The 24,853-nt window shown below is 35.3% G+C and overlaps 2 protein-coding genes across 4 annotated transcripts in view; one reads left to right on the forward strand and one right to left on the reverse strand.

The window, feature by feature from the left end:
• LOC128192271 (sortilin-related receptor-like) overlaps positions 1–11,239 on the reverse strand; it is a 36,289-nt gene extending 25,050 nt beyond the window's left edge. For 2 of the 3 annotated variants that reach the window (XR_008244522.1, XM_052864838.1), the window contains exons 1-14: positions 10,873–11,239; positions 9,235–9,468; positions 6,153–6,314; positions 5,830–5,897; positions 5,268–5,445; positions 4,745–4,846; positions 4,259–4,434; positions 3,575–3,785; positions 3,066–3,254; positions 2,724–2,812; positions 2,080–2,255; positions 1,330–1,519; positions 735–952; positions 55–221 (exon numbers count right to left, since the gene is read on the reverse strand). Coding sequence is in view for 2 of the 3 variants with exons in the window: in XM_052864838.1 (XP_052720798.1) it covers positions 55–221; positions 735–952; positions 1,330–1,519; positions 2,080–2,255; positions 2,724–2,812; positions 3,066–3,254; positions 3,575–3,785; positions 4,259–4,434; positions 4,745–4,846; positions 5,268–5,445; positions 5,830–5,897; positions 6,153–6,314; positions 9,235–9,468; positions 10,873–11,178 (2,466 nt within the window). In the remaining variant the exon portion in view is untranslated. The remainder of the gene's footprint in view (positions 1–54; positions 222–734; positions 953–1,329; positions 1,520–2,079; positions 2,256–2,723; positions 2,813–3,065; positions 3,255–3,574; positions 3,786–4,258; positions 4,435–4,744; positions 4,847–5,267; positions 5,446–5,829; positions 5,898–6,152; positions 6,315–9,234; positions 9,469–10,872) is intronic. The other variant, XM_052864840.1, reaches the window with a different exon arrangement.
• A 6,405-nt stretch (positions 11,240–17,644) lies between these two features.
• On the forward strand, positions 17,645–24,372 carry LOC128191629 (uncharacterized). The gene is made up of 4 exons (XM_052863803.1): positions 17,645–17,866; positions 18,369–18,514; positions 18,911–18,951; positions 24,048–24,372. The coding sequence occupies exons 1-4, from the start codon at positions 17,830–17,832 to the stop codon at positions 24,142–24,144; spliced, it is 321 nt and encodes a 106-aa protein (XP_052719763.1). The 5' UTR covers positions 17,645–17,829; the 3' UTR covers positions 24,145–24,372.
• Positions 24,373–24,853: the final 481 nt, after the last annotated feature.

Here is a 24,853-nt window from a genome sequence, read left to right on the forward strand (position 1 = left end):
TTGGAATAGTTACTCCCATTTAAAAGAAATCTACAGTATAAAAGCAACATCAACCTGTATTTCGCTCGCCATGCCAACAAACATGCAGTTACTGCTGAGGTCAAATTCTGCCGCTACAATATTGTTGACGGTGTTCGTATAGATGATTTCATCCCTGTTACTGCCCATCATAACCCTGTGTACATGAGTCCCAGCCACATAAATCAGGAACTCTGGCAGCTCTGTCAACAACACAAAGTTTAACAAATATATTACATGTACATTGTATACATTCCTAAACACAGAGGTGGACACTGCAGCTGTAGGATATTGGTACACGTACATAACTGCAGCATCCAACATGTAACAAAGATGATAAAAAGAAGTTGCCCAACTAAGGCCAAAAAATTGACCTTTACGTTCTCCTGCCATAATTTTCAAAAGACAGGAATTAGCTTCTGCAAGATTTTAAAATGGAAATGCTACTTCTTTTTTAAATTACCAGTGTATTACAAAATTGAGTTATTCCCCTTTCAATATCACAATAAAATTATTAAAAGTAGCAGTATTTGACAAAATGTAGCAATGCCTGAGAAACTATAAGCTTTTTGTTCTTTAATCTGCATGTTAAAAGATTGTGGAATTCTGTTAAACAGAAGTTTACTGATAGCTCTTATAACATTATATATATTTCCATTTAAAAACCAAATTCAGGTATTTCCGTAAAAGGAGCATTAAAAATTGTTTATGTGTACCTGCTACAGGACAGGAATACATGAGGGGGTCGTAGCGGTAATCTTCTCCATACTGACAAGTGTCTCCTGGGATTTTCTGATAGCCCCGGGAGTAGGGGTAGAACGTGCCTGGGGGGCAGGGACTTGGGGGTTTGTGTATGTTAATGCCTGAATCAGGGTCCTCAATACACTTCTGGTTAAAGCTGAACAAACTCTCCTCCAGGTGGAAACCAAATGCACTGCAAAGAAAAAATACTGGATTAAAAAAGGAGCATTTGGATGAATATGGTAACCATTAATACAAATACTTTTAACTTTTCATATAGTATGATATATTACAGAATGTAAAAAATAAACAAACAACAATAAAAGAAATCAATGGCATTTGTGTTAATGAGAAAATTCTAATGAGGGGAAAAATCTAAAATTTGAAGGGTGCACAGGTATTCATACATGTATTACAAGTTTCTTAATAACTTCAAGTATTTCAACATTTTAAAAGGAAATTTTTACAATTTTTTTTTTTAAATTTATAATTCACCAATCATTGTCTTGCAGATGCTTACATAAATATGTAGCAACTAAAAAGTATTTTGTTAAAAAGTAAGACCCCTACCATTCATAGTCCTCTCTGGTACATGAGCAGTTTTTCTCTACAATAGTTCTGTCGTAGTTTCTGCCGTTGAAGCAGGCAGCATGGGCTATACGTCTCTCAATCACCAGCTTCTTGCCCAGGATACAGCCCGCAAACGGAGGATTATCAGGGAAAGACCACATCTTGTAGTCATCTTTCTTACAGGTGTATCCTGTCAAACACAACAAATATGTTACTGAATCAAATCTGTTCAACAGAACACCATAACCCTCAATCATTTTAAGTAAATCATCTCTGATTTAACATTGGCAAAATAAATCAAGTCTATAACCTAACTAAGGATAAATGTGTCATATATTTCTTCTATACATTTCTCTATCTTTGTCAAAGTTAAAAAAAGGAAATATTTAACTTGAAATACAAAAATTGGGTTGTTCCCCTTTTCATTTTGCCCATTAAAATTGATTACTGAATATAAGCACTGGTTGCCTTCAAATTGTCCTGTCCTTATTCACCCCCTTAACACTCAAAATCAAAGCTAAATAACATGAAAAACATGTTTCAAACTCATTATACATGTACCGGGTATATAACTATACAGCATTTTTTAAAGTATCAATCTTTATTGTAATTTTGAATTCTTTCAATTGAGAACTATTTTGTAAGAAAATGATCAATTTTCACTGATTTCATCTACGGTAAAAACAGAATTAATCTGTTGTGTCACTAGGATGTTTCACATTCATGTAGCACCAGTATGTCGACACTTACTGAAAACCTTATCCATGTTGACTTGAATGATGAGCCACTTATGGTATCCTAAGTGAGAGCCAAAAATGGAGAAGATAGCAGTTGCCTCCCCTGGCTCCGTAAGTACACCATAGACCCGGATCGTCTCGTTGTGGAAGGTGTAGGAGTTCCAGGTCTCTCCTTCATCCCAGGAGTACCTGTAAACAACATGAACAGTTGACGAGAATCAATAAACAATCATATGTTGAGGAAAGGAGGACCTACATGACAGGTATCTGTGAAGAGACCTAGATATGAGACTGTCCAGAAGCATCCAATACAAAGATTTGAAATGCAATTGGGATTAATAGACAAGAAAGAATTCCAAAATCTGAAAGAGCTGGGAAAAGGTAATTTACCTGTACATTTGTACATGTAAGAAACAGAGTGTGACATACAGAAAATGTGCATGTAGTTTGTAATGCGAATTAAGTCAATATTCCCTGGTTTAAAATATACCCAAATCACAATTGACAATCTGTGACCTAAAATATACATCCTCTCGATCCCCAAATACATGTGTTGACAACAAAACAGAGGAGACTGTAAATAATATTTCTCAACAACATGAGCTGCTCTAGTAATGATAGAGGAACAGTAGGTCATATTTTGATGATAGTACTTACAGCAGGTCTTTGGTATTCTGGAACTGTGGTACTGCAACTAATAGTCCACCGTGGTCACCCATGGCATAAAAGTAGCTCCCCTCCAGTGCCTTCAAACAAAATTTTTGTTTCTTTTAAGTATTTTATCCAGTATTACAAGAAAAGCTTTAATTACAGTAATTCATCTGATGAATTTGACAATTTCATGTGAATGCTCTGATTATTGTGGCGGCAATTTAGAGTCAAATTCCATTTTCATGACCCATATTGTTTTACTCTGTCTGAGAATCAGAATGGAATGATTTGTTTCACAACTTTTGGGAATGTTAATTCGTATATGATGGGTAACATCTGTGAACCTACCGGTCTCCACTGGTAGCCGGCACTAGAAGAGACGTACACATCAGGCCTGTCCTTTAGGTTTTGCCCTATGATCCCTGTAGCCATGATGATACCAGGTGCAGACTCTCTCGACAGGATCGGGACATTTCTGGCTCCTGGATAAAGTCGACTGAACTCTTGAGTCAGGTGGAGAGAGGAGCAGTTCTCCCTCTGAAAGTCACCAGTAGCACACATTGTATATAAAACTTCAGAGAAAAGTTCCTGTAATATTTCTACACACAAATCCAATTTCAACAGAATGAATGAAAAATGATTTCAGGAGTTTTTACTTGATTATTGAAGCTAATTCATTTAAAAGCCATACAAAAATCAGTTTATATTTTATACTTATATTATCTGCATCTCTTATCAGAAGTAGTTTTATGAACAAAAACCAATGAATGATGCATTTTAATAATTAAGTCTATTAATACACACAGATTCATAAAAAATAGATCCATGGAAGACCGTATGTCAAGGGTCCAACTTACTGAATGTGAGGTACAGTTCTTCGTCTTGTTACCGTTGATGTCGTAGGCTGGGGGGTTGATCAGGGACCATTCCCCGCCCTTGTCAAATGTAATCATACTTCTCTGCTCATCTCTCTGGAAGCTGTTGTTCTTGGTCAGCTGACTGGCAATGTACACACCTTTCAGACCTTTTATCTTTGTTAGGTCTACGAATGCATCCTTGGCAAAATGTCTGGAAAAAAATATTCCTCAAATTTTAAAACTTTAAAAAATTCTATATCAACTTGGATCATTTTAGACATGTACGAATGGCATCCTCCTTGCATGAATAACGTTTTTAGCTATACAAAAAGTAGCTTTTTGCCATAAAGATGTGATAAAGATTTAGTAATTGTCATAAATGGACAATAATTTATGCAGTATATGTCTCATGTATACTATGGTTTCATCAATATTCATGATTCAGATATTTCAGTGTAGAGCTTGCACGTGAACCAATTCAAAAGTTATCTGAATAATGAGAATTGAGAACAATAATAAACTGCTGTCTGTGATATTTTCCCCTTTAAAACTGTCAAAACTGTGAAACCCATCAATACATCTATGGATGCTCGCAAACATTAATGAAAGCAGAGTACTCTTTGAATCTGTCAATAAGTTCAAGAGCACTTTTGCCCCTTTTTTTCATATCGGAGGAATCCCTACCTGAGCCAGCTGGTGCTATGAGCTCCCTCTGGATTGAAATACACGATGTTGTCCAGTGTCTTGGAGTACTTGGACCCGGTCACATCAGAGATGTACAGGTTGGAATCCCCCGTGGTCAGGTTGTGAGTGACCACTAGGAAGACCTGCTCTTCTGAGGCATCAGCAACGTAATAATCCTGAGAGAGAGAAAAAGAGACATGGAAAGAGTTCGCCTGATAATGTAGTAATTTTATCTACCTTCATTAGTGAATTGCAAAGCTATATGTTGAATTGTATATAAAATATGCAGGTATATATTATTTGGAAACAAAATTATTACAGGTAAGTATTGAAATGGTTTTAATTTTTCCTTAATTTTTCAGGGTTATCCTTTACACTAAATTTTTATTTCTCAAGACTTGCAATTCTTGAATATCTTAAATAATGGTGTTTTCCAATCTTTAAACTTTAAAAAAAAAACAAGAAAATGAAACAAATGAACTGTACCTCTCTATGTATATTTTCGGAAAACTGAGTATTAACAAAAGGTTGTCTTTTGTATGAAACCCACAGTTGTTTTGTTGGGCCATGACCTCCAAACAAAAAGCTCTACAAAGAAAACCGTAATCAATCATTAAGTTAATTATTGAATTAATTTACACAAATATTCAAAGATGACAGAAAGTAAACAAACAGGAAAAATGTATTGATATCAAATGACTATTGTAAATATATTATTGCTTTAATTTTGAAAGATAATTTGCATTAATTGACTCACACAAAAAGAATCAAATAACATTAATTGACCGGTATGTGGAAACTAAGACTTTAATAATACCTTTCTATTAATGGACAAATACAGGACAATTTAAAATCTTACTGCCAAAGATTTACTGTCTAACAACTACCATTTTGTACAGAATAATATCAAAATTAATTTATGAATTTCAATTGATTTATCTTAATTATCTCTGTACATAACAAATACAAAAAAAAATTTTGTGGCAAAATTTTAAAGACTTAAACCTACCGCTGTTTTAGTGGCAAACATGTACGGCCCCTCCATTTTCAAGTTCTTTCCTCCGTACAGTAAAATTTTGGGGCTGGTTCGGAACAAGTTGTTACTGCTGAGAATCGATCCTCCGTTCATCCAGCTTTCCTGTCTCTCCACGTATATCACAGTCTCATTGTCGTAGGGAGCCTCACCCCTGGGAAATAACCAATCAATTTCAAAGTGAAGTATAGCAGTGTACTTGATACTAAAGATACCTTTCCTAACTGGATTGTAAATTGAAAAATTTTCATGAAAATAAATTCATTCAAACTGTTATGTTTAAAAATGGTAGTCCAAACTTTTAAACTTTAAAGAAATTAGTAATAAAAAGTGCTTAATTTCAGTGTTATTACCTTCTACGGGACACAAAATCAGTTTGCTATATCAGTAAATTTAATATATCCGAATTCGTTATAACCTTATAATTTTGCGAAGATTTGTTAAGAATGTTTATGGGGACTAAAAAAAACTTCGTTACATCTGAGATTTTGCTATATCCTTGTTCTTACTAAACAACTTTTACTGTAATGATACTTACCATTCCACGTTGACCACTCCCTGCTGGACCATCCTCCAGTTGTAACCAAAGTCTTCAGACAAATAAAGCTTTAAAAAAAAGTAAAAAACAAGACTGATTTACACAAAAGGAATTGGATGCAAATAACAGAATACATTTCATTTAATAATAAGTTATTGAGCTCTATTATGACAGTTCTGATAAATTCTGTTTGCTAAATGTTTTAAACTCTAATTAAAATGAAATTGCATGGAAAACGATGAGAGTTTGACCAAAAAAATACAAGAATAACTTTAATAAAAGTACATGTAGTTCTATATTGACTATTTAAATAACAGTCGTACCTTTTTCTCTGTATCATTTTTGTTCATCCCCAGCACCAGGTTTGGATTACTAGCGTGCAGCTTCAGGTCTGTTGGTGTAAACGGAACACTATGGGAGGAAAATGTCCGCCCATAGTCCAGGGTGGTGAAAATGTAATTATGTATTATATCCGTAAATATATACTGAAAGAAAATGAGAAAGAGTTTCAGACTGATGAGTATACATTTAAACAATAAAATGCTTTCTTTGGTGATTCATTTGGGATATGAAGGTAGCGACATTGCAGAAAAAATACATAACCCGCGTTAGCGGGTTATGTTAATTTTTCCTGCAATGATCGCTTCCCTTATAACCCGCATGAATCATCAAAGAAAGCATTTTATTGTTTATATTAACATCTTTCTTTAACTAATTAATAAATTGATTATGAAAAGTTAGTAAAATTCACTAAATTACTGTTAATGAGCTAAAAGAAACAGCCAAATCGTCTCTTGTGAGACTTTGAGTCTGGCATCATCATGATTATTTCATGCAGTCCGTGAGTTTACTTAGGTCGCTGTAGATTCAGACTAATCGATAAACAGAGCGTGTCAATTTCAGTCCTGTCACTTTCAGCCGCTGTAGATTTCGACCAACAAATAAATGGGGCGTGTAAATTTCAGTTTGGCTGTTTCTATAGAGCTATGAATTGACTATATTTTTCCGTAAGAAAAAGAGGATATTATACATGGTAGATGTAAATATATATCAGTACATGTATATAGAGTACTGTACAATACTTGTTTGTAGATACATTTTTCACTTAAAGTATCAGTACTTGTCAGATACATTTTTTACTTGTCAGACACATTATAGAGAATTCAAATTTCATGTTATTGAACATTACATTTGCTAAAGAGAATAAAATGTCTCCCTTTTTTAACATGTTACGACTGAAGTATGGTCACTAAGTAAAAATCATGTATTTTGTTACAGTTTTTTTTAATAAATACATGTGTATGTTTCTATGCATGCATGACTATATGTGTTACAGAGGAAACTTGGTGCTTTCAATTAGCCTTTGGTTGTTTTACATTCATCTGCAGTAAATGGGGACAGATTGGGCCAAAAACACAAAAAGTAAAATGGGGCAACCATTTGTTGTAGGTGGTTATAGGTGGAAATTGCACAAGGTGAAAACAATAAAGTATATAAAAAAACAATAAAATACAAGATAATTCTGATGCAAAGCATTAAATTGGTCGTAAACTTTTCAAAACTATTTCAAAAGTATTAACGTTTTAATAAATGAAATCCGTGTGAATTTCCGCAGAATCTTTCTCTCTCATTCACTCTCTATCTTCCTCCTGAATACTTGATCAAATTAGAAAGTAACAAAAACACTTTAGAATATAGACTGGAAATTTTGAGGGAGAAAAATGTATTATTTGCCACTATTAATCATTGTGTAAGTTTATAATTTGCCATATTTGATAATAGCATTTTTATTGTGACTTAAATTATTTGTTTACATACACAGAATCACACCTGTAAATAGCTGCAAGTCACGTAATGAGCAAAGGGAGGTAAACCCCTATAATCGAAGAAATAATTTAGAATTTTTAAATATGTGCTGTCAATAAAACAATTGTACATGTACATTGAATCAACTTACCCAAATACATGTAGGTTCTTGTAAACTCATGACTATATGGATGTTTATTGTATAACTCAATATGTCATCATTTGTTTGCATAATTCTATTATCTGTCATCTGAAAACTCATGCACATTAACAACGAACGGCTTTTATATTTCGTACACAATTCTCTCTTGGGGATCAATAATTGTAGCCATAAAAATGACTAGAATCTATAATAAATATTTCATAAAAATTAAAAATGATATTGATTTGATATAAACAATTTTGAGATATTTTGTTTATGGCTCTTACAAATGTTATAAACAAAAAGAAATGCTCTATCGAAACGTTATAAATAACGTCTCATTTCCCCATGTGCACTTTCTAACACAACCACAAATCGATCGATCAACTGCTCCTGCAGCCTACAATAATCTAGCTTTGTTGTTAAAAAAACATTAGTTTAAATGAAACACGTACTGCTTGCTTTTTAAATTTGAAATTCAATAAGATAACATCAAATTTTAAACGTAAAAGTAATTTCCATATCCTGTTTTGAGTGTATTTGTATATTATACAAGATTTTTACTGTTTAAGTGCACCTTCAAGAAGGATGCAAACTTTTTTATTATCTTGTTGATGTAGCTAGTTGAAGTACCTGGTAGTTTCAAGAGAATCTTTATATTAATTTTCAAATATATACACACCCTGGAAAATGCAGTAGAAATTGGCAAAGGACAGAAATAGGCGGAAATATTTGCTTAATTTACATGAATTTGAATATTATAAACTGGTTGAAGGTACTTCAAGTACCTTTTTTAACAACTAACCCAATATATATTCTGTGTTTTTGACAAAGACAAATAAGGAACCATAGAGCAAAATGACATAAAAACTGCTACAGTATGTAGTTCTAGTGCATTTATCATGAATACATGTAAGTGTAAAAAAAAATTGTTATGTCAGACAATCATTAATCTTCCTTACACATGTTACAGGTACATGAAAAGTTTGCATATAAATAACTATAAATAGCCCATATTTCAATTTTCTTAATCTCACCATGATCAAAAAGTCATATAAAAGGCTTATTTATTTGTACTGTTGTTGTATTGATTGAATTGCATCATTATTATAAAAAATTAAAGGGCATACATTTGGGATGTATTTAAATTGTACAGACATACCGTACTGTATAGTCAAAATTATTTCAATGCCCATATCTATATATAAACCATGTGATTTGTATTCTCAGGTTTTCTGAATGCAATTCTCAGAATAACCATGATAATCGATTCAAAGTTATAAAACAGATCAGTACAACAAATTCTCACTTACACTTTCCCCTACCTCTTTTTAACAGTCTCTTTTAGCACCCTTTCTTATGTTTTCTTTCATCTCTCTCTCTCTCTCTCTCTCTCTCTCTCTCTCTCTCTCTCTCTCTCTCTCTCTCTCTCTCTCCCCCCCCCACCTGTTACTTACATGTGAGTTGTAGACTCTACTGTTATAGTAATGGTTTATGATGGGCACCATGGAGTGCGGCATGGTCAGTTTATACTGCATGTTCTCAAAGCTGGTCCCGTAGTCGTACGATATAAACAGGTTACTGGTGGAGGAGCTAGAGGGGTGGCTACTGCGTGACAGGGCAATGATGACCTGTGACCCTGCCCCCGCCCAGTGGACGATCATCTGGGTGTGGCTGTCATTCAACTGAACCTGGAAAAAAAAATCCTCCACTATACTGTAATCAAACTTTTACTTGCCAGCGAGAAATTTTCGCGACGTTCACAGTTTTTTTGTTGTGAATGATTCCTTACAGTCCTAAGGTGTCTCTGGTATTTTATTTTTCAGATGATCTATATCTTGATTTAAAAGAATTAGTTGCTGATTTAAAAAATTGGTTGCCGACAACCAGTTTATTTCTGGTAAATCACAAAATAAAGTTGTTGGGAATTACTGTTGGTTTATACATGTAGTAAATCATGCTCAAATATTTTATTTATATTTCAGTATATGAAATTTTACTTAAGTGTGTGATAGTTTGCTTCATGAGTCAGAGCAACAGTCATACACAACATCATGGGATAACTTATCAAAATGAATTCTAAAAATATATAAAATAAGTACAATGTTCTGCACTTTAATAAGTATATTATGTACATTAACTGCCATCTATAATGGCCTAGGAATAATTCTCACCATATACCAGTTTTCCTCCTTGCTATCATCACAGTCAATTTAACATGCAAAAATATAAGTGAGTCAAGAACAGGTACTTAATTGTAAAGAATTGGTCTTAAAATAGGCCAAGAAAGTCCTCTTATTTACTTGATTCACTATAATGTTGAAAACTACAGGCAACTTATATAATTTTTTTTTCACAACAGTACATTATTGATGTCTAGTAGTATAGTTCAATAAAAGTAAGTGTCAGCTGCTACTGATCTGCAGGTCAAGAGTTTGAAACCCACAATTTTCAACTTTTAAATTATATCAACAATTTTTAAGACGCATTGTAAAATATTGTTCATTTTGTAAAATTAGAATACAGAGATTATATCAATTTAAAATATAAGCATATACACTTTCAACAATTTCAAAACAGGGAATATATTTAAAATATAAGAATGATGGGATTGATGTACTTTTATAGTCATGCGTAATCACTCACTGATATTCAAATATGTGTTCCATCTTGTTATTTTGCTTGCATTGAGGAAAAATAGAGTGGTATTTTAATGCATGGGCTTTCAACTTCAACGGTTGCGAAATCAATTAATATGCAGACACACCAAGATAGCATTACCCAAGCATGCTCTTGAAACTCATTGTCTACCAGGAAGTGTATAGTATGACACATGCATCTCATATATCACAACACAATGCAAAATGTAACAAAACTAATTTAACAACACTTATGCCAATGTGTGAAGGTGTGACTTTCATACCAATGTAAAAGTTCTTTTCTCAAATCAAGTACTTTGGGGTTCTTATTAATCAAGCTTGATTCCTGTCTATTAATTTTCATGGTTTCTCCAGTGGCCCCATATGATTCTAAACAGTTGTTTACATGTTTACCAGACCATACAATTCTGAAAATATGTTATAAAACAAGCTTACAGACACAGAGGATGGAGAATTTGTCTTTGATGACGATGTGTCCCTCTTATTTCGCCCTTTTCCTCTCGCAGAAAGAATCTTTGACGGGTCAAAGTTTTGCGCATTACCATTTTCACTTTGGAAATTTTCAGAGTCTATCACAAATGTCCTGCTATCATACTTCAATTTTATTTGTTCCGATGCAAAGCTCGATGACCTTTTCCTTAAAAATTCACTGTCAGTCTCTACAGAATATTCGAAGAAAGCAAACAACGTAAAAACAAAAATATATCTCGACACCGAGTGTCTCATCTTCTCAGTCGCCATCTTTGTTTACTACCAAAGTTACCTCCCTTTGCTCATTTTAAATCTTATTTTTTGGCCAAACACATTAAAATATAATGTTTCCTGCTTCTTTGTATCTTGAGAAAAGGGAAGTTTAATCGAATAGAACAGAAAATGTTTAAAGAATTATAAATGTCCCGGCAGATAGTTTTATTTTTGGCAACGTCGTAACTCAAGCACTCGTGACGGTTGCATAATGTTAAATGTGGCGGATCCAAGCACAGACACGGTGCATTTGGGAAAATTTCTTCTTAATATACCTATATTTCTATGACATGTAACGAATTCCTGTTGAAAAAAATCTGAGAGGCCAAGAGGCCACTTTGAAAGTGCAATGTATATTTTTGTTCACAGATATTCTCTATCACAATTAATTTTACACCCCCACCATACACAAGGAATCCTGTTTTAATTAATTACGGAAGAAAATATTTTAATTACCATTTGTAAAAGTTTCTGAAATTTGTTATATATTTGGTTTTTTAATTTCAATCATAATTTTGATAAGAATTTTAATTAACGTTAGATCATTCGTGTACGCGCCTTTATTTTGATTTTAAAAATCCGAAGAAAAAAAAATAAAACTGACTCAAGAGGGTCAGTGTGTGCACTTCATACATGAACAATGTTTAATTAATTAAATATCATGACCAACTGGTGTCTGGAGTATGAACAATAACAGCATATGCACAGGCACTTGCATGACATTATACATTTTTATTTTTGTAATAGAAATAAATACAGACACGTAGCATCGGGGGGGGGGGGGGGGCAGGCCCCCCCCCCCCATTTTTCTCGCAGCAGCAAATTTTTTAAAATTTACATATAAAAAATGGAATTATCATGGAGTTGCCCCCCCCCCCCCCCACTTTTTTGGGAGTATGTAAAAAATTGATATGAAAAAAAGGAAATGAGGAGTGAAATTGAAGTGATATAGTACGCCAGCACCCCCCCCCCCTTCAAAAATCTTTGCTGATCTCTTTTTTCATATTTTTCATACCTGCCATATTTCATTCAACGATTCATGATCCTATGAGGAAGACAGTAAATACCAACATAAAACCTCACATCAGTATTTACGTGTGGCTTTCAAGAGCCTTCCCTCTTACCTCTCAATGTAAAATTCACCTATAAATAAAACCAAAGAGCCTTATTAAATTATTGCTCCTCATCGGTGGACAGGTGGAACTCAACCCTGGCTCTGTAAAATATCCTTGCGGTATATATGCACCAAGGCAGTTAAAACCGGTCAGCATGGTGTTGTTTGCGACAAGTGCGTCATATGGTATCACACTTCATGCATGTTCATGACCACCCCTGAGTATTTCCATCTTGCAAATACATATACAGTGTGGATCTGCAGTGCCTGTTTCACCCCTAACAGCAGCAAGATCTACAACTCCATCTCAGTAGAAGACAACTCATACAGTAGCCTCTCAACTACCAACCCAGAGGCCCCATGCAGCCCGTGCTCCTCTATAGGAAGCCCGTGCGCCACATCGTCTCCGATTAAGGATCCAGCGCCTCCAAAGGCACAAAAGCGGAAGACTTTGAGATTGATATCTCTTAATTTCCAGAGCATCAAGAACAAAGTCCTGGAGACCGAGGTACTTGTCGAGAACTCAGAACCAGACATCATCTTTGATACAGAGACTTGGCTGAACAACAACATCTTCTCAGCTGAGCTTTTACCCTTAACATACAACATATTCCGACGGGATAGAGCGGACTCTTATGATGGGTTACTCATAGCAGTCAAGAACGACTTGTGGTGCACGCCAGTATTCACCAGCAAAGACCATGAGCTCCTATGTGTTAGACTCCAGCTAACCAGAGAGAAGTCCATTATCATTGGACCATACTACCGACCGCCAAACACCACGTGCGAAGACAACGCACGCATGGCTGTAGCAGAGATGAGCAAGGTCCGATCAGATAATCCAAAATCTGACTTTTGGTTGACTGGCGACTTCAACCTCCCAGATATAGACTGGCCCGGCACCCTGTCAGTCAACTCTCATCTCTACCCAAGCAAAATGTCAGCAGAGTACACCAACATACCTGGTGACTGTGGAGTACAACACCTTGTGAACACACCCACACGGGGAGACAAGATACTAGACCCGTTTTTCACAAAAAACCCTTCTTTTGTACAACGTTGCAAAGTAATCCCAGGAGTAGGCGACCACGAGGCAGTGCTAATAGACTCATTAATACAACCACTTAGAAGCAAACCAGTCAGTAGGGAAATATACTCATGGGACAAGGCAGACATAATGTTGTTGCGCCAAGAAGTGTCCAACTTTGTACAAGATTTCATCGCCAGGCCTTTTACATCTGTCAACACCCACTGGGGGCTCTTCAGAGACGCTGTACTAGACATCATCAACAAGCATGCCCCCCACAAGAGTACCAGATCCAGAACAACAAACCCTCGGATTGACACAACCAGCAGGCGCGCAGAAAACAAGCGAGACCAACGTAGATACTTGTCTCTTAAGTCATGATGCCTACCAACAATACATCGATGACATCGTAACTCCTAGTGCCTCAGAGAACCCTAAGAAGTTCTGGTCATTTATAAAGAGTAAGAAGCAAGAAGCCTCTGGCGTGGCACCATAACGAAACTCAGATGGACTTATAACCACCGACCCACAATCCAAGGCTAACATCCTAAATGAACAGTTTAGATCCGTATTTACTGCAGAGGACATTAGCCAAACCCCAGACAAGGGTCCCAGTCCATTCCCAACAATGGACAATATAGTCACCAGTCAACGTGGCGCACACAAGCTTTTGAGCAACCTCAATGCACACAAGGCAACAGGACCAGATGCCATATCGGCACGCTTTCTGAAGGAACTAGCAGAAGAGATCACACCAGCTTTGACCTTTTTCTTTCAGATGTCATTAGAAGGTGGCGAAGTACTAGATGACTGGAGGATAGCCTACATCCCAATTTTCAAGAAAGGCGACAAGAGTACGGCAGTCAACTATCGCCCCGTATCTCTAACGTCGATCTGTTCCAAAATGTTGTAACATATCCTCCATTCCAACATCATGGACCACTTTGAAAGGAACTCCATCCTCACACCAGCCCAGCACGGATTCCGTAGTAAAAGATCATGTGAAACCCAGCTTATAGCCACAGTACAAGACCTGACCAGTAGCCTGTCAAACGACAACCAGATTGACATACTGCTTGACTTTGCCAAAGCCTTCGACAAGGTACCACATCGGCGCCTGCTTCACAAGCTGAACTTCTATGGGATCCGAGGCTGCACTCTACAATGGATTGAGAGCTGCCTTACTGACAGAAAACAGAGAGTGCTGGTCGAAGGATTGTCCTCTAACATCGTAGACGTCAACTCAGGAGTTCCCAAAGGCACAGTAATGGGACCCCTACTATTCCTGGCCTATATCAACGATCTCCCTGAAGTTGTCCAGTCCAACGTAAAGCTTTTTGCGGATGACTGCCTCGTCTACAGAACGATTTGTTCAACCAGCGATACAGTCCAACTCCAGCAGGACTTATCAGCACTCGAGAAGTGGGAGAGGGATTGGCAGATAGCTTTCCACCCCCAGAAATGTACAACCATCCACATTTCAAGGAAACGCCATCCCATCAAGGTTTCATACCATCTACATGGCTGGCCACACCCTGGAAGAGGTCCCAAGTGGTAAATACCTCGGAGTCACCATCAGCGAGGACCTATCTTGGCGTAAACACATCAACGCAACCTCGGCCAAAGTCACACGATCAGTTGGATTTCTCAAGAGCAACCTCAGAAATTGCCCGAAGAGCATCCGAAGCCAGGCATTTACAACTCTTGTGCGTCTACTACTGGAATATGCATCGGTTGGGTGGGATCGCTACCAACAACAACTGATCAGTCGGCTAGAGAACGTTCAGCGCCAAGCAGCCAGATTTGCCACCGGGGACTACACGTCTAGGGACCCAGGCAGTATGTCTAGCATGTTACGTCAGCTAGGATGGGAACCACTGAAGCACCGGAGAGCTAGGAACCGCACCATCATGCTCTACAAAATACTACACCACATTGTAGAGGTCCCGGTTCTCCACCTACTGCATACTAACATTAGTAGAACACGTGGTTCCACCGCCAACAACATCCGGCAGATCAGCACCAGGATAGATGTTTACAAGTATTCCAGCAACGATTGTGGCATGGAACAAAATCCCAGCCACAATCAGAAATTCTCCATCTAGATCTGTGGACACCTTTAGACACGCCATCAACACCATTAGCGTGTCTACTATCCTGCACCATTAGACAGCTCGCTTTTAACTTTTACCTTTTATCTGTGTAAACAAGTTGTTTTAATCTGCTCACCATGGAATCTCGAGCACTGGAGTCAAGACACTCAAAGCTGAGTTTACTCCATAATGGGAAGAAAAAGAAGAGACGTGGTCCGATCGAAACAGCTGACGTTTCCTGGCCTTTTTAAGGATTTTGGTATTTTACTGTTTTCCTGGCAAGTAAAATATCAAAATCGTTAAAAAGGCCAGGAAAACGTAAGATATTTCGGACTATAAGAAGGCGAGGTGATTCAAATGACCGCTGCTATCACCTTTGAAGCATTTGGTTCAGGTGAACTATATTGATCACATGTAGGACAGTCCGATAATTACGTATCATATGCTGGGGATTAACATGCGATGGACCGGTGTCCATCCAGCTAGGGGAGTCAAATTATTTTCTTATCCGCTCAGTACCACAGAAACATGAGTAATATGTAAGCCTTATGCGCCTTTATGTTTTGCAAACTTACTCAGGTGAGCTACAATGTATAAATCATTTAAAAATGTATATTGAAACTTATAGGGCAAACTTGCACGATTTCTCTTCGATGCCGGGATTTTCTTCTCGTGAATTACATCAATTATCTATAAACTGGTATACATACTGGTAAAAACCGAGAAGACTTAATTTAATGACACATGGGTATAGATATATATTAAAAAAACAATAATAAACTTATTTTATTAACAAATAATCTCCCAAAATTTTTTCTACAGGAAACGGAGTTGTCTCTCTTTCTCAGTATGATTTATTGTCCATTGTAATTCGACTATGTGAAGCACAGAAAACACATCCCTGCAAATGTGTTCGGAATGTTTTCTTTATCGTTAATTGCTAAGTATATAATAAATCCAGAAGTTCACGAGACTTCCCCAAGATTTGTTCAGTTCCTGTGAAATTTCGAGCGGAAGTATAAGTGTTCGGATAACATTCTCAAAATACGTAAGTACTGGTCGTTTTTCATATCATATCCTACTTTGATTTATGTTAAAACATGAAAATAGATTAAGATATATGTCTTATTTCATCATCTAGCGGTTATTTAAACTTAAGAATGGTATTCAGAACAGAGTTATCGTTCGTGTTCAACCACTCTAAACGTGGTTGAAAATATAGATATTGGGTTGCTTAATAAAATCATAGTCATGTTTGATGTTTTTGGTTAGATTATCGTGCTTTTTAAAAAATGAATGGGTGTCTGAGCCAATTTCAAGGAACATTCTGCATAAAATAGTATAGTCTGTTTCACTATTGATGCTATTACTAGGCCAGGCGCGGATCGAAAATGAATCTTTAGGGCGGGGTCGCTACTATAAGCATGTTAATTGTTGCAAAAGCTTGAAAAACCTATAAATTCTATTGTCACATTTATTTCTAGAACTCATTTTATCCACCAATTAATGGAGATAAAGTTTAAAGGGGCTTGGACACGATTTGAGATCAAACATTTTTTTTTGATTTCTTATATATAAAATGATTTACTGGAGCATTTTAAATGATTGACCAAAATACTGAATGTTAAAGTCAAGTTACAAGCGAGATACAGAGATAAGAATTGTTTGTTATGTAAACAAAGCTCGAGTCTTATAGTTGTTTACCAAAATGTAATGTAGAGAATTACCACTTCTTAGACAAAATAACATGTAAAAAACAATTTAAACTAACCCAATATCTTCATAAATAATAATATCAACAAAAGAAAGATACATTTGATTGAAACTTGTATTCTATTGAACACCAATACAACACATATGTAAAAAATGACAATATTCGAGCTTTGTTTACAAAACAAAGAACTATGAACTCTGTATCTTGCTTATAACTTGATATTTGACTCTCAAATTTGGACATAGCATTACAAACTTCTATATCTATCAGTATAAACATTGAAAATGGAAAAAAAAAATGAAAATATTAAGTCAAATTGTGTTCAAGTCCCTTTAAAATCAATAAACGTCTAGATTTTATATTTGACCACAAGTACCTAGATTCTAGGAAATAGACTATAAACACGAGGCACAATTTTACTGCGAAACTGAAAAGGTCAAATAAAATAACCACGTGGTCTAAATTTAAATGACAATAACATTCGCAAGGGTGAAACAGCGAACACTTTGTTCGAACTTTAACTGGAACTGCAAATGCTTGTACGTATTATATACATGTATTTGACCTTTTCCTGGCCCTTGTAACGATTTTGATATTATACTGTCTTCCTGGCAAGAAAACTTATCAATATTGTTAAAAAAAGCCAGGAAAACGTCAGATATTTCGGACTTTAAGAGACGGAGAAGGCGAGGTAATTCAAATGGCGGCTGCAATCACTTTTGAAGCCTTCGGGTCAGGTGAGCTATGATTTTTTTTTTACGTGATTTATTTAGCAATGTTCATTAATGGGGAATGTTCTCCTTTGACTGCACAAGTGAAGTAATTATGATAATCAACAGTTTTAACATAATATATACTGTCAAGTTTTCGAAGTTGTTGAAAGTAGGTATTGACATGTATATAAGTAAAAGCTTCTGTACAACCAGAAAACAGTTCTACAACAACAACAAAAATATTATAATAAACAACAATTTTATTTGTTATTAGAATGATTCGTTCTGCAGTACTTTGTGGAAAGCGGTTTTTTTTTTCATACGACCCGAAATTTTTTCTCTAATAATGCAATTATATATATCGCGTATAGTTTTAAGCTAGGACGAATAAATAAATCATAAAGATGACAAAAAGTTTCCTGACCTTCTTATTAATTTCTTGTATTCTCTTCTTAACCTGTTATTTCGTGACTTGAAAAAAAAAGAATTAATTCCTTAAAAAATGATCGGTACTTCGTAATTCTAGATTCATCGGCCGTGTTTTCAAGTCAGATCAAGGATTCGGACAGTTACTTTGGAACAGACGTTTTAACATGTGTACCAATCCAGAAATCATACAGTATCGGATATAACATGACTTGCATTACGCTATATCCTGCATGCATCTCAAATGTGAGTTTTCTTAAAGCAGGGCATAAAATTTGTGATGGAGAACAAAAAGTGCAATTTGCTTCTAAAAGTCGGACCTAACTGCTTCAAAAATTTACTCTGCTATAAAATTCAACCTGCTTCAAAAGGTTTAAGTTAAAAATGTTGAATGAAAATGCAGATTGTTATTGTCTGACTTAGTATTATAAAACCCTAAATCCCCAGTCATATGGATGTAACCTCTATAAAGTATAAAACTCTTTGAAAATATTTTTAAATCACTGTGAGCAATGTCATAGTTAACACGTCAATTATTTAAAACGCAAACGTTATTAATCAATGTCTTTGTGTTTTTGCTACTTTTCGATTGAGGCGTTCTAAAGTAAGAAATATAAATATCTTTATTTGTTTCTATTTCAGACCATTCCCAAGGCTGTTGGCAATTTGTTCCACGGAAGCAGGTACAATAAATGCAACGGTTAAAGTGTTATTACATTTGCATGACCCCACTTTCAATGATTTGGGGTATGAAAATTCACAATTATTTGAATGATATATCTTGTAAACATCGGTAAAGAGAGTTTGAAACAATACAGCACTGCACATTTCACTTTGTAAACCTTGCAAAATACGCAAGTCTATTTAACCTTGAGACAAACGAGTCCTTATAAATGCACAGCATTGGTTATAATTTGGTATTATTTTTTATTCTCTCATTAAACGTATCCAACCTAGTGCAATCATTTTAAAAAGGGTGCATTCACATTATATCAGCAAGATACTGTTTCGAGAGTTTAACGATGTGTTGTCTACTTAATCCCTGGACCCAAAGAAACAATTTTGATTTCTATTTTCTATTAAATTCTACTAATGTGCTATATACGTGATACGGTATTTAGTGGTAAATTGATATAAAATATAAAAGATAAGCTTGAGCACACGTACGTCTAGGTATTTGTAAAAAAAAAAAATCAAAATGTTCAAACTTAATTACCCTGCAGCTTCAGTGTTCTCCTTGTTTGACTTATACAATCCGTGTAAAATAAAACAGTTGCAATTGTCTTAACGTTTTAAATTCAAAATCTGTAGTTAAAACAAATATACAATATATATTTTTAGCTGCTATAAACTATGCTCTTTTCGGTTCTCCAGCTGTAGCAAACATATCTGGATTTAATTTTTTATTGCGTCGTCTGTATTTCTGCTTTTCTATTGTTGCCTGACATCACAAAGACAGTCAGACAGGCTGGCATGGCGATCCCCTGGAACATGATATAACACCCACGTGCACGTACCCCATTTTTTTCTTCGTGTTTCATTCTACAGAGCCTAGAGGACCTCCTCCCTCTCTTCGTCTTTTGATTCTTTATAAAATAGACAACAGTCCGATGTCAGTCCGGTGATTTATGTCAGAAGTGTCTGGAGAAAAAAATGGTCTTTGTCAAGAGTCCATCGTCATGTCACATGTACTATATAGCTAGTATATAAATTGTATTGATACAGCTTCCATCTAGAATAATTTTGTTTGATTTAATGTCCAACAGCCGATGAAAGCAACTTCATCCCTCTTTGACGACGTTAAATCAAAACAAGCTGTCAAATAATGAATTCCTTCGGGCTTAATTAGATTTGACCACACCCTGACCAAAAATATCACCTCATAATATTTAAAGAATGATTCCTTATTACTTAAGAAGACCCCGACTTAATTAAATCGGAGTTTGTCAGGTACTGCCCAAAGTCCAAGCTATTGTTAAAACGGCTCTAAACATTTCCCAACTTCAGATTTTGGGATGGAGTGTTGGAGATGAGGTTGTCTCAGTTAATTGATGTTCTTGGGTGCCATGGAGATTCTTTGAATTCCCAGCGTTTTATAAGCTTCTAATAAAGTGTCATTCCTTTGTGTCGAACCAGTATTGTCTTTATAGACTCAAGAATCCATTTCTTTCAAAGGCATTTTGTTTATAATGCCACATTTGATTTGATATACCAGCCACAGTATACAAGCAGAAGACAAACTGGTTTCCATGTTGTCGATTCAATGGAACCTTTTATCCCCCGTGCTTCTTTGATAGGTTGACTCTATTTTATTCATTTGCAGTAAAGATTAAGTGACAGTAAAGGTGGATGATATTAGACTACCGCAAAGATCAACTACAGAAAAATTGAACACGGTATTTATTTAATTAATTTAAAAAAACATCTGATGCCCTAGAAAAGTCGATCGCAATATTCTTCAGAAAAATAGTTTTCTATAAATCTCAATCTATTAACTTGGACTCCTTTGCATCTTTACTGTCATACAATCCTGGGTATTGTCTTAGAAGACAATATATTATTTTCAAAGAGTCGCAATATGTCTACACTAAAAATGTCATCATATTATTATATGTACAGTGCCTTTTTATTAATTACAGTAAACACGGTTATAGCGAACACGTTTATTATGACTGACGCCTACAGCGAAGTGATTTTCATTCCCCGTGACGCTATTACCCGTTTAAAACTTCACGGATGTAACGAATTACAAATATATCGAAGTTAAATCGCCTATCCCTGGCACTTCGTTATAAGCGTGTTTTACCGTAATTTTACTAATCAAAATCTCCAAACTTTTGTTAAAATGGTTTTAATGTGGTAGCTACCATAGTCCCTCATTATAATTACATTACAAATCCACCCAACTATAAGGAGTCCTCTTTGGGACTTTTTCTTTTAAGTCTTCATAGTCAAGACGCAAATTCATCAAAGGTTAAACATACATCCTATTGATTGGCGAAAGCACCATAAATACAGTGTTCCTCTAAAAACGCTCATCTTTATCAATCTAAGCCAAAGACGAGTACGTACCTTACTTTCCAATCCATGTTGATTTATATACTTATACGTATATATGTATATATATTTCTGAATAAAATATTTCTTAAACTAAAAGTACCTCACATCACGACCACTTTTGCAATATTGTCCGTTTTTTTTTAAAGAATAATTTTTAAGTACAATTTTTCTGACTTCTATTTTGTCTGAAAAAGGTTGTTTTTTAGGTGATTCGAATTATTTTCTTTTACACTGTGGATGTTTTAGTCGTCTGGTGAATTCGTTGAAGAAAAGTTTAAACATTGTACTATGGAATTGAATAAATTTACATATATCTATACATGTGAAAATGGTTTAATTTGTATTCACTGGTGTAGAGTGGCATTGATCCAAGCGAATCCAATGTCAACATTACTCCACCAGAGATCTGTAAATCTCATATGTAACAGTAAAACATAATTATATTTGTTTTTAAATTCATTGACTAAATCAGAAACAAGGCAAATTATATCGTAGGCCACGCTGCCGCCATCTATTCGACTTGGCGCAACTGTCACATCGCCAATATATTTGAATCGGTCTATAAAATGTAAAGACCAAAAAAATCTCTACTCTTTGCCACCTTTAGTTTCAACAGCAAATAGGCCCAGAAGTTGCACGGATCTACATGTAAGAGTTGAGAGGCGTGTCAATTTGGTTTTAGTGCAGATTTGTCATCCAATGAAATTGCATAATATAAATGTCATTGTATTACGTATTTATTAATATCACCAATTTTGATTTAACAAAGTACACAATTTATGACAATTAAAGTAGCTTTTAAAAATCGAAAAGAATCTTGCAGTCGATGAAAACAGAATGATTAGACCTTGGAATTTGCATAATCAACAGTTCGTTTGTTTGTTCATCGACAGTTATTCGTTATTTATGGGGTTTGATATGAAAATTTTTTATAAATTCTGTATAATTCAGAAGATTAGATAAACAAAATGATAAATGATAATAAAAAATGAAGAGTTGAATTCTCTAGATAACTACATGCATATGCACTGAGGAATTAGGGTCTCTGCGTTCTATGTCCAACGAAACGGTTGTCTTTTTCTTGAATGCTTTTAAACTGAATTAACCAAGGCAATGTATGATCAAGCACCGCACTTCAATACATGGCTGCTTTAGGACATTTGAAAAGAGAATTAATCAATGAAATCATAGACAACAGGAAGCGAATAAGATTTAGAACCTTTAGGATATCGACTGTCCGGATTGTCATCTTGACAGCGTAAATTAGGAAATCGAAGAGTCCCTTGCTAGATAAAACTTTTGTTTTATTATTTGCAACAAAAAAGGTTTTTCCCAGAATTCAGAAATGAATTGATTTCTCGACGAAAGTGCAATCTGAAAAACAAACATTCTGCTGAAGTCCACTTTTTGTCAAAATCAAATATTGATTCCAAATATGTTTATTCAACCATCTTCGAAATCAGACACAACGATTGTTCACGCTGTGACGGTAAACGGTGTTTTTACTTCAATAATTGACTGACTATTACTGGACATGCGTTGAAAACAATCAGATATTAGTCTAGGGGACGTTGGGAAAGACAATTGACCCAGACAATTGAGTCTGGAGGCTGCGAGTTCACCAAGTGCTAGGCTTACCTTCCTGCTTGTTATGATAAAGTCCTTGTTTCTTTGCCATTAATTTTTGTTGGCTTAATAGAGCTAACAATGTGGAATTTTGTGTAACAACGTTAATGCGAAAGATGCGTTATTCAATTTGTCTGTAAAGCGCGTTAAAAATTCGCAAGGCCGTCTTTTCTCAAATCGTTAACTCTATAAATTGCTGACATATGCATATGCATTCCTCTCATGTAAAGAGTGGATACCCATAAATCACATTATAATTATCAGAAGATGAGCTGTTATGTTGCAACAAATTATACTGATGGAAGCACTAAAATGTTGTCGCCTTTTAAAACAAAAATAATGACTAATGTTAAATTTTGGTACGAACTTTTGAAATTAACTCAGTAATGCTTGAACGATTACGTTTGAACAATACAAAAGACAAACATTTAATTATTGTGCATACTATGAGATTTAACTAAGTACAAACTATAGAAAACCGTTCACCATCTGGTATTGGACAGTTCAGTTATATACATCTGTTTGGTGGCATATCTCTGCCTCCTGTGTGCAAGTTATTTTTCTATCAAATATTTTTTGAGATTTTTTTTTTTATAAATCTTGATTGCATTTTTCTTGCATGTCAACAGAGTTATGTTGCATGTTGACATAATTATCTTGCATGTCAACATTTTATCTTGCATGTCGACATAATTGATAGAAAAATAACTTGCACACAAGGGGCAGAAATATGCCACCATACATCTGTATCAGTTATCAGAAGTTTATACTATTATGCCTCTGTAAATTGAATAATGAGTATTGTTATGTTTTCCATAAATGTTGTTCTGGCCTCGAGATCATGAAGCATTTTTAGAATTAAGTCCAAATTTCAATCCTCCATTAAATCAAAAAAACATCGTAAGATAACGCTTAACATTTGTAATTGTCAACGTCATATAGAGACACATCATAAGAGCATTTCATTTTACGATGTTTTCTATCACAAGACAACAAGTTAGTTTGCAAAGTTTGACTTAAGTCTAAGACTGCTTCATGGTCCTCATAACCACGGCTTTTCAGTGTATACATTCACCCTGGTTCTTTTTTCCAGGAACAAAATCGTCCCCATTGTCACATACATGTACATGATGCTGTCCCCTAAGGTGCTGTATTTATCTTTCGGAATCTGTTGTAATAAACTGCCTTGAGAGAGTTTGGAAATGGATTGTTCAGCATGCTTTATGATTGTGTAAATATTGGTTCAAGAGCAATAGGACGTGCCATTATAAACGATGAAAAATTGTGCATTAAACAATGTAAGCAGTTCTCTTAACCCCTCTAGTGCAATTCAAGATCGATTAATTGGAAGAGACAATGTTGATGGGATTTCCGATTTTCTTTACTGTTTCCCTGAGAAACATATACTTATCTTTACTGCCATTCTGTTAGAATTGTTTTCTGACATTTTGCAATGTTACAAGAGCGTTCATCAATCAAAAATGTCCTTATGAATCGTCAAAAAATCTTCTTCCTTTATGGTAGCAGTTGAACTACATGACTTGGTCTTGATTTTGAGAATGAAGGTTATTGGACCAGCATGCAGCTTCTATCAAATTATGTAATAATATTCTTAGAAGAGTATCGTTATAATCAGACAAAATTGCGTCTACAAAAAACCTTAGGTGTATTTAGTTTCTATATTGGGCTCTCTTGTGACGTCACAGCCTGGTTTTCATCGTAATCAGGATAAATGGGGGTAAAAAACCAGCCCATGTCAAGTTGGGAGACAATGTGCAAAGTATCCAGAATCAATTAAAAAACCAAGTCTGAGAATGGGTTGAATTAAAAGGGACACTTTAGCAAATGACTACTCGTTTAAAATCCATAAACGTTACGTAATGAAACAAGAAATCAGAC

This window comes from Crassostrea angulata, chromosome 7, assembly GCF_025612915.1.
Source record: "Crassostrea angulata isolate pt1a10 chromosome 7, ASM2561291v2, whole genome shotgun sequence".
Classification (NCBI taxonomy): Eukaryota; Metazoa; Mollusca; class Bivalvia; order Ostreida; family Ostreidae; genus Magallana; species Magallana angulata.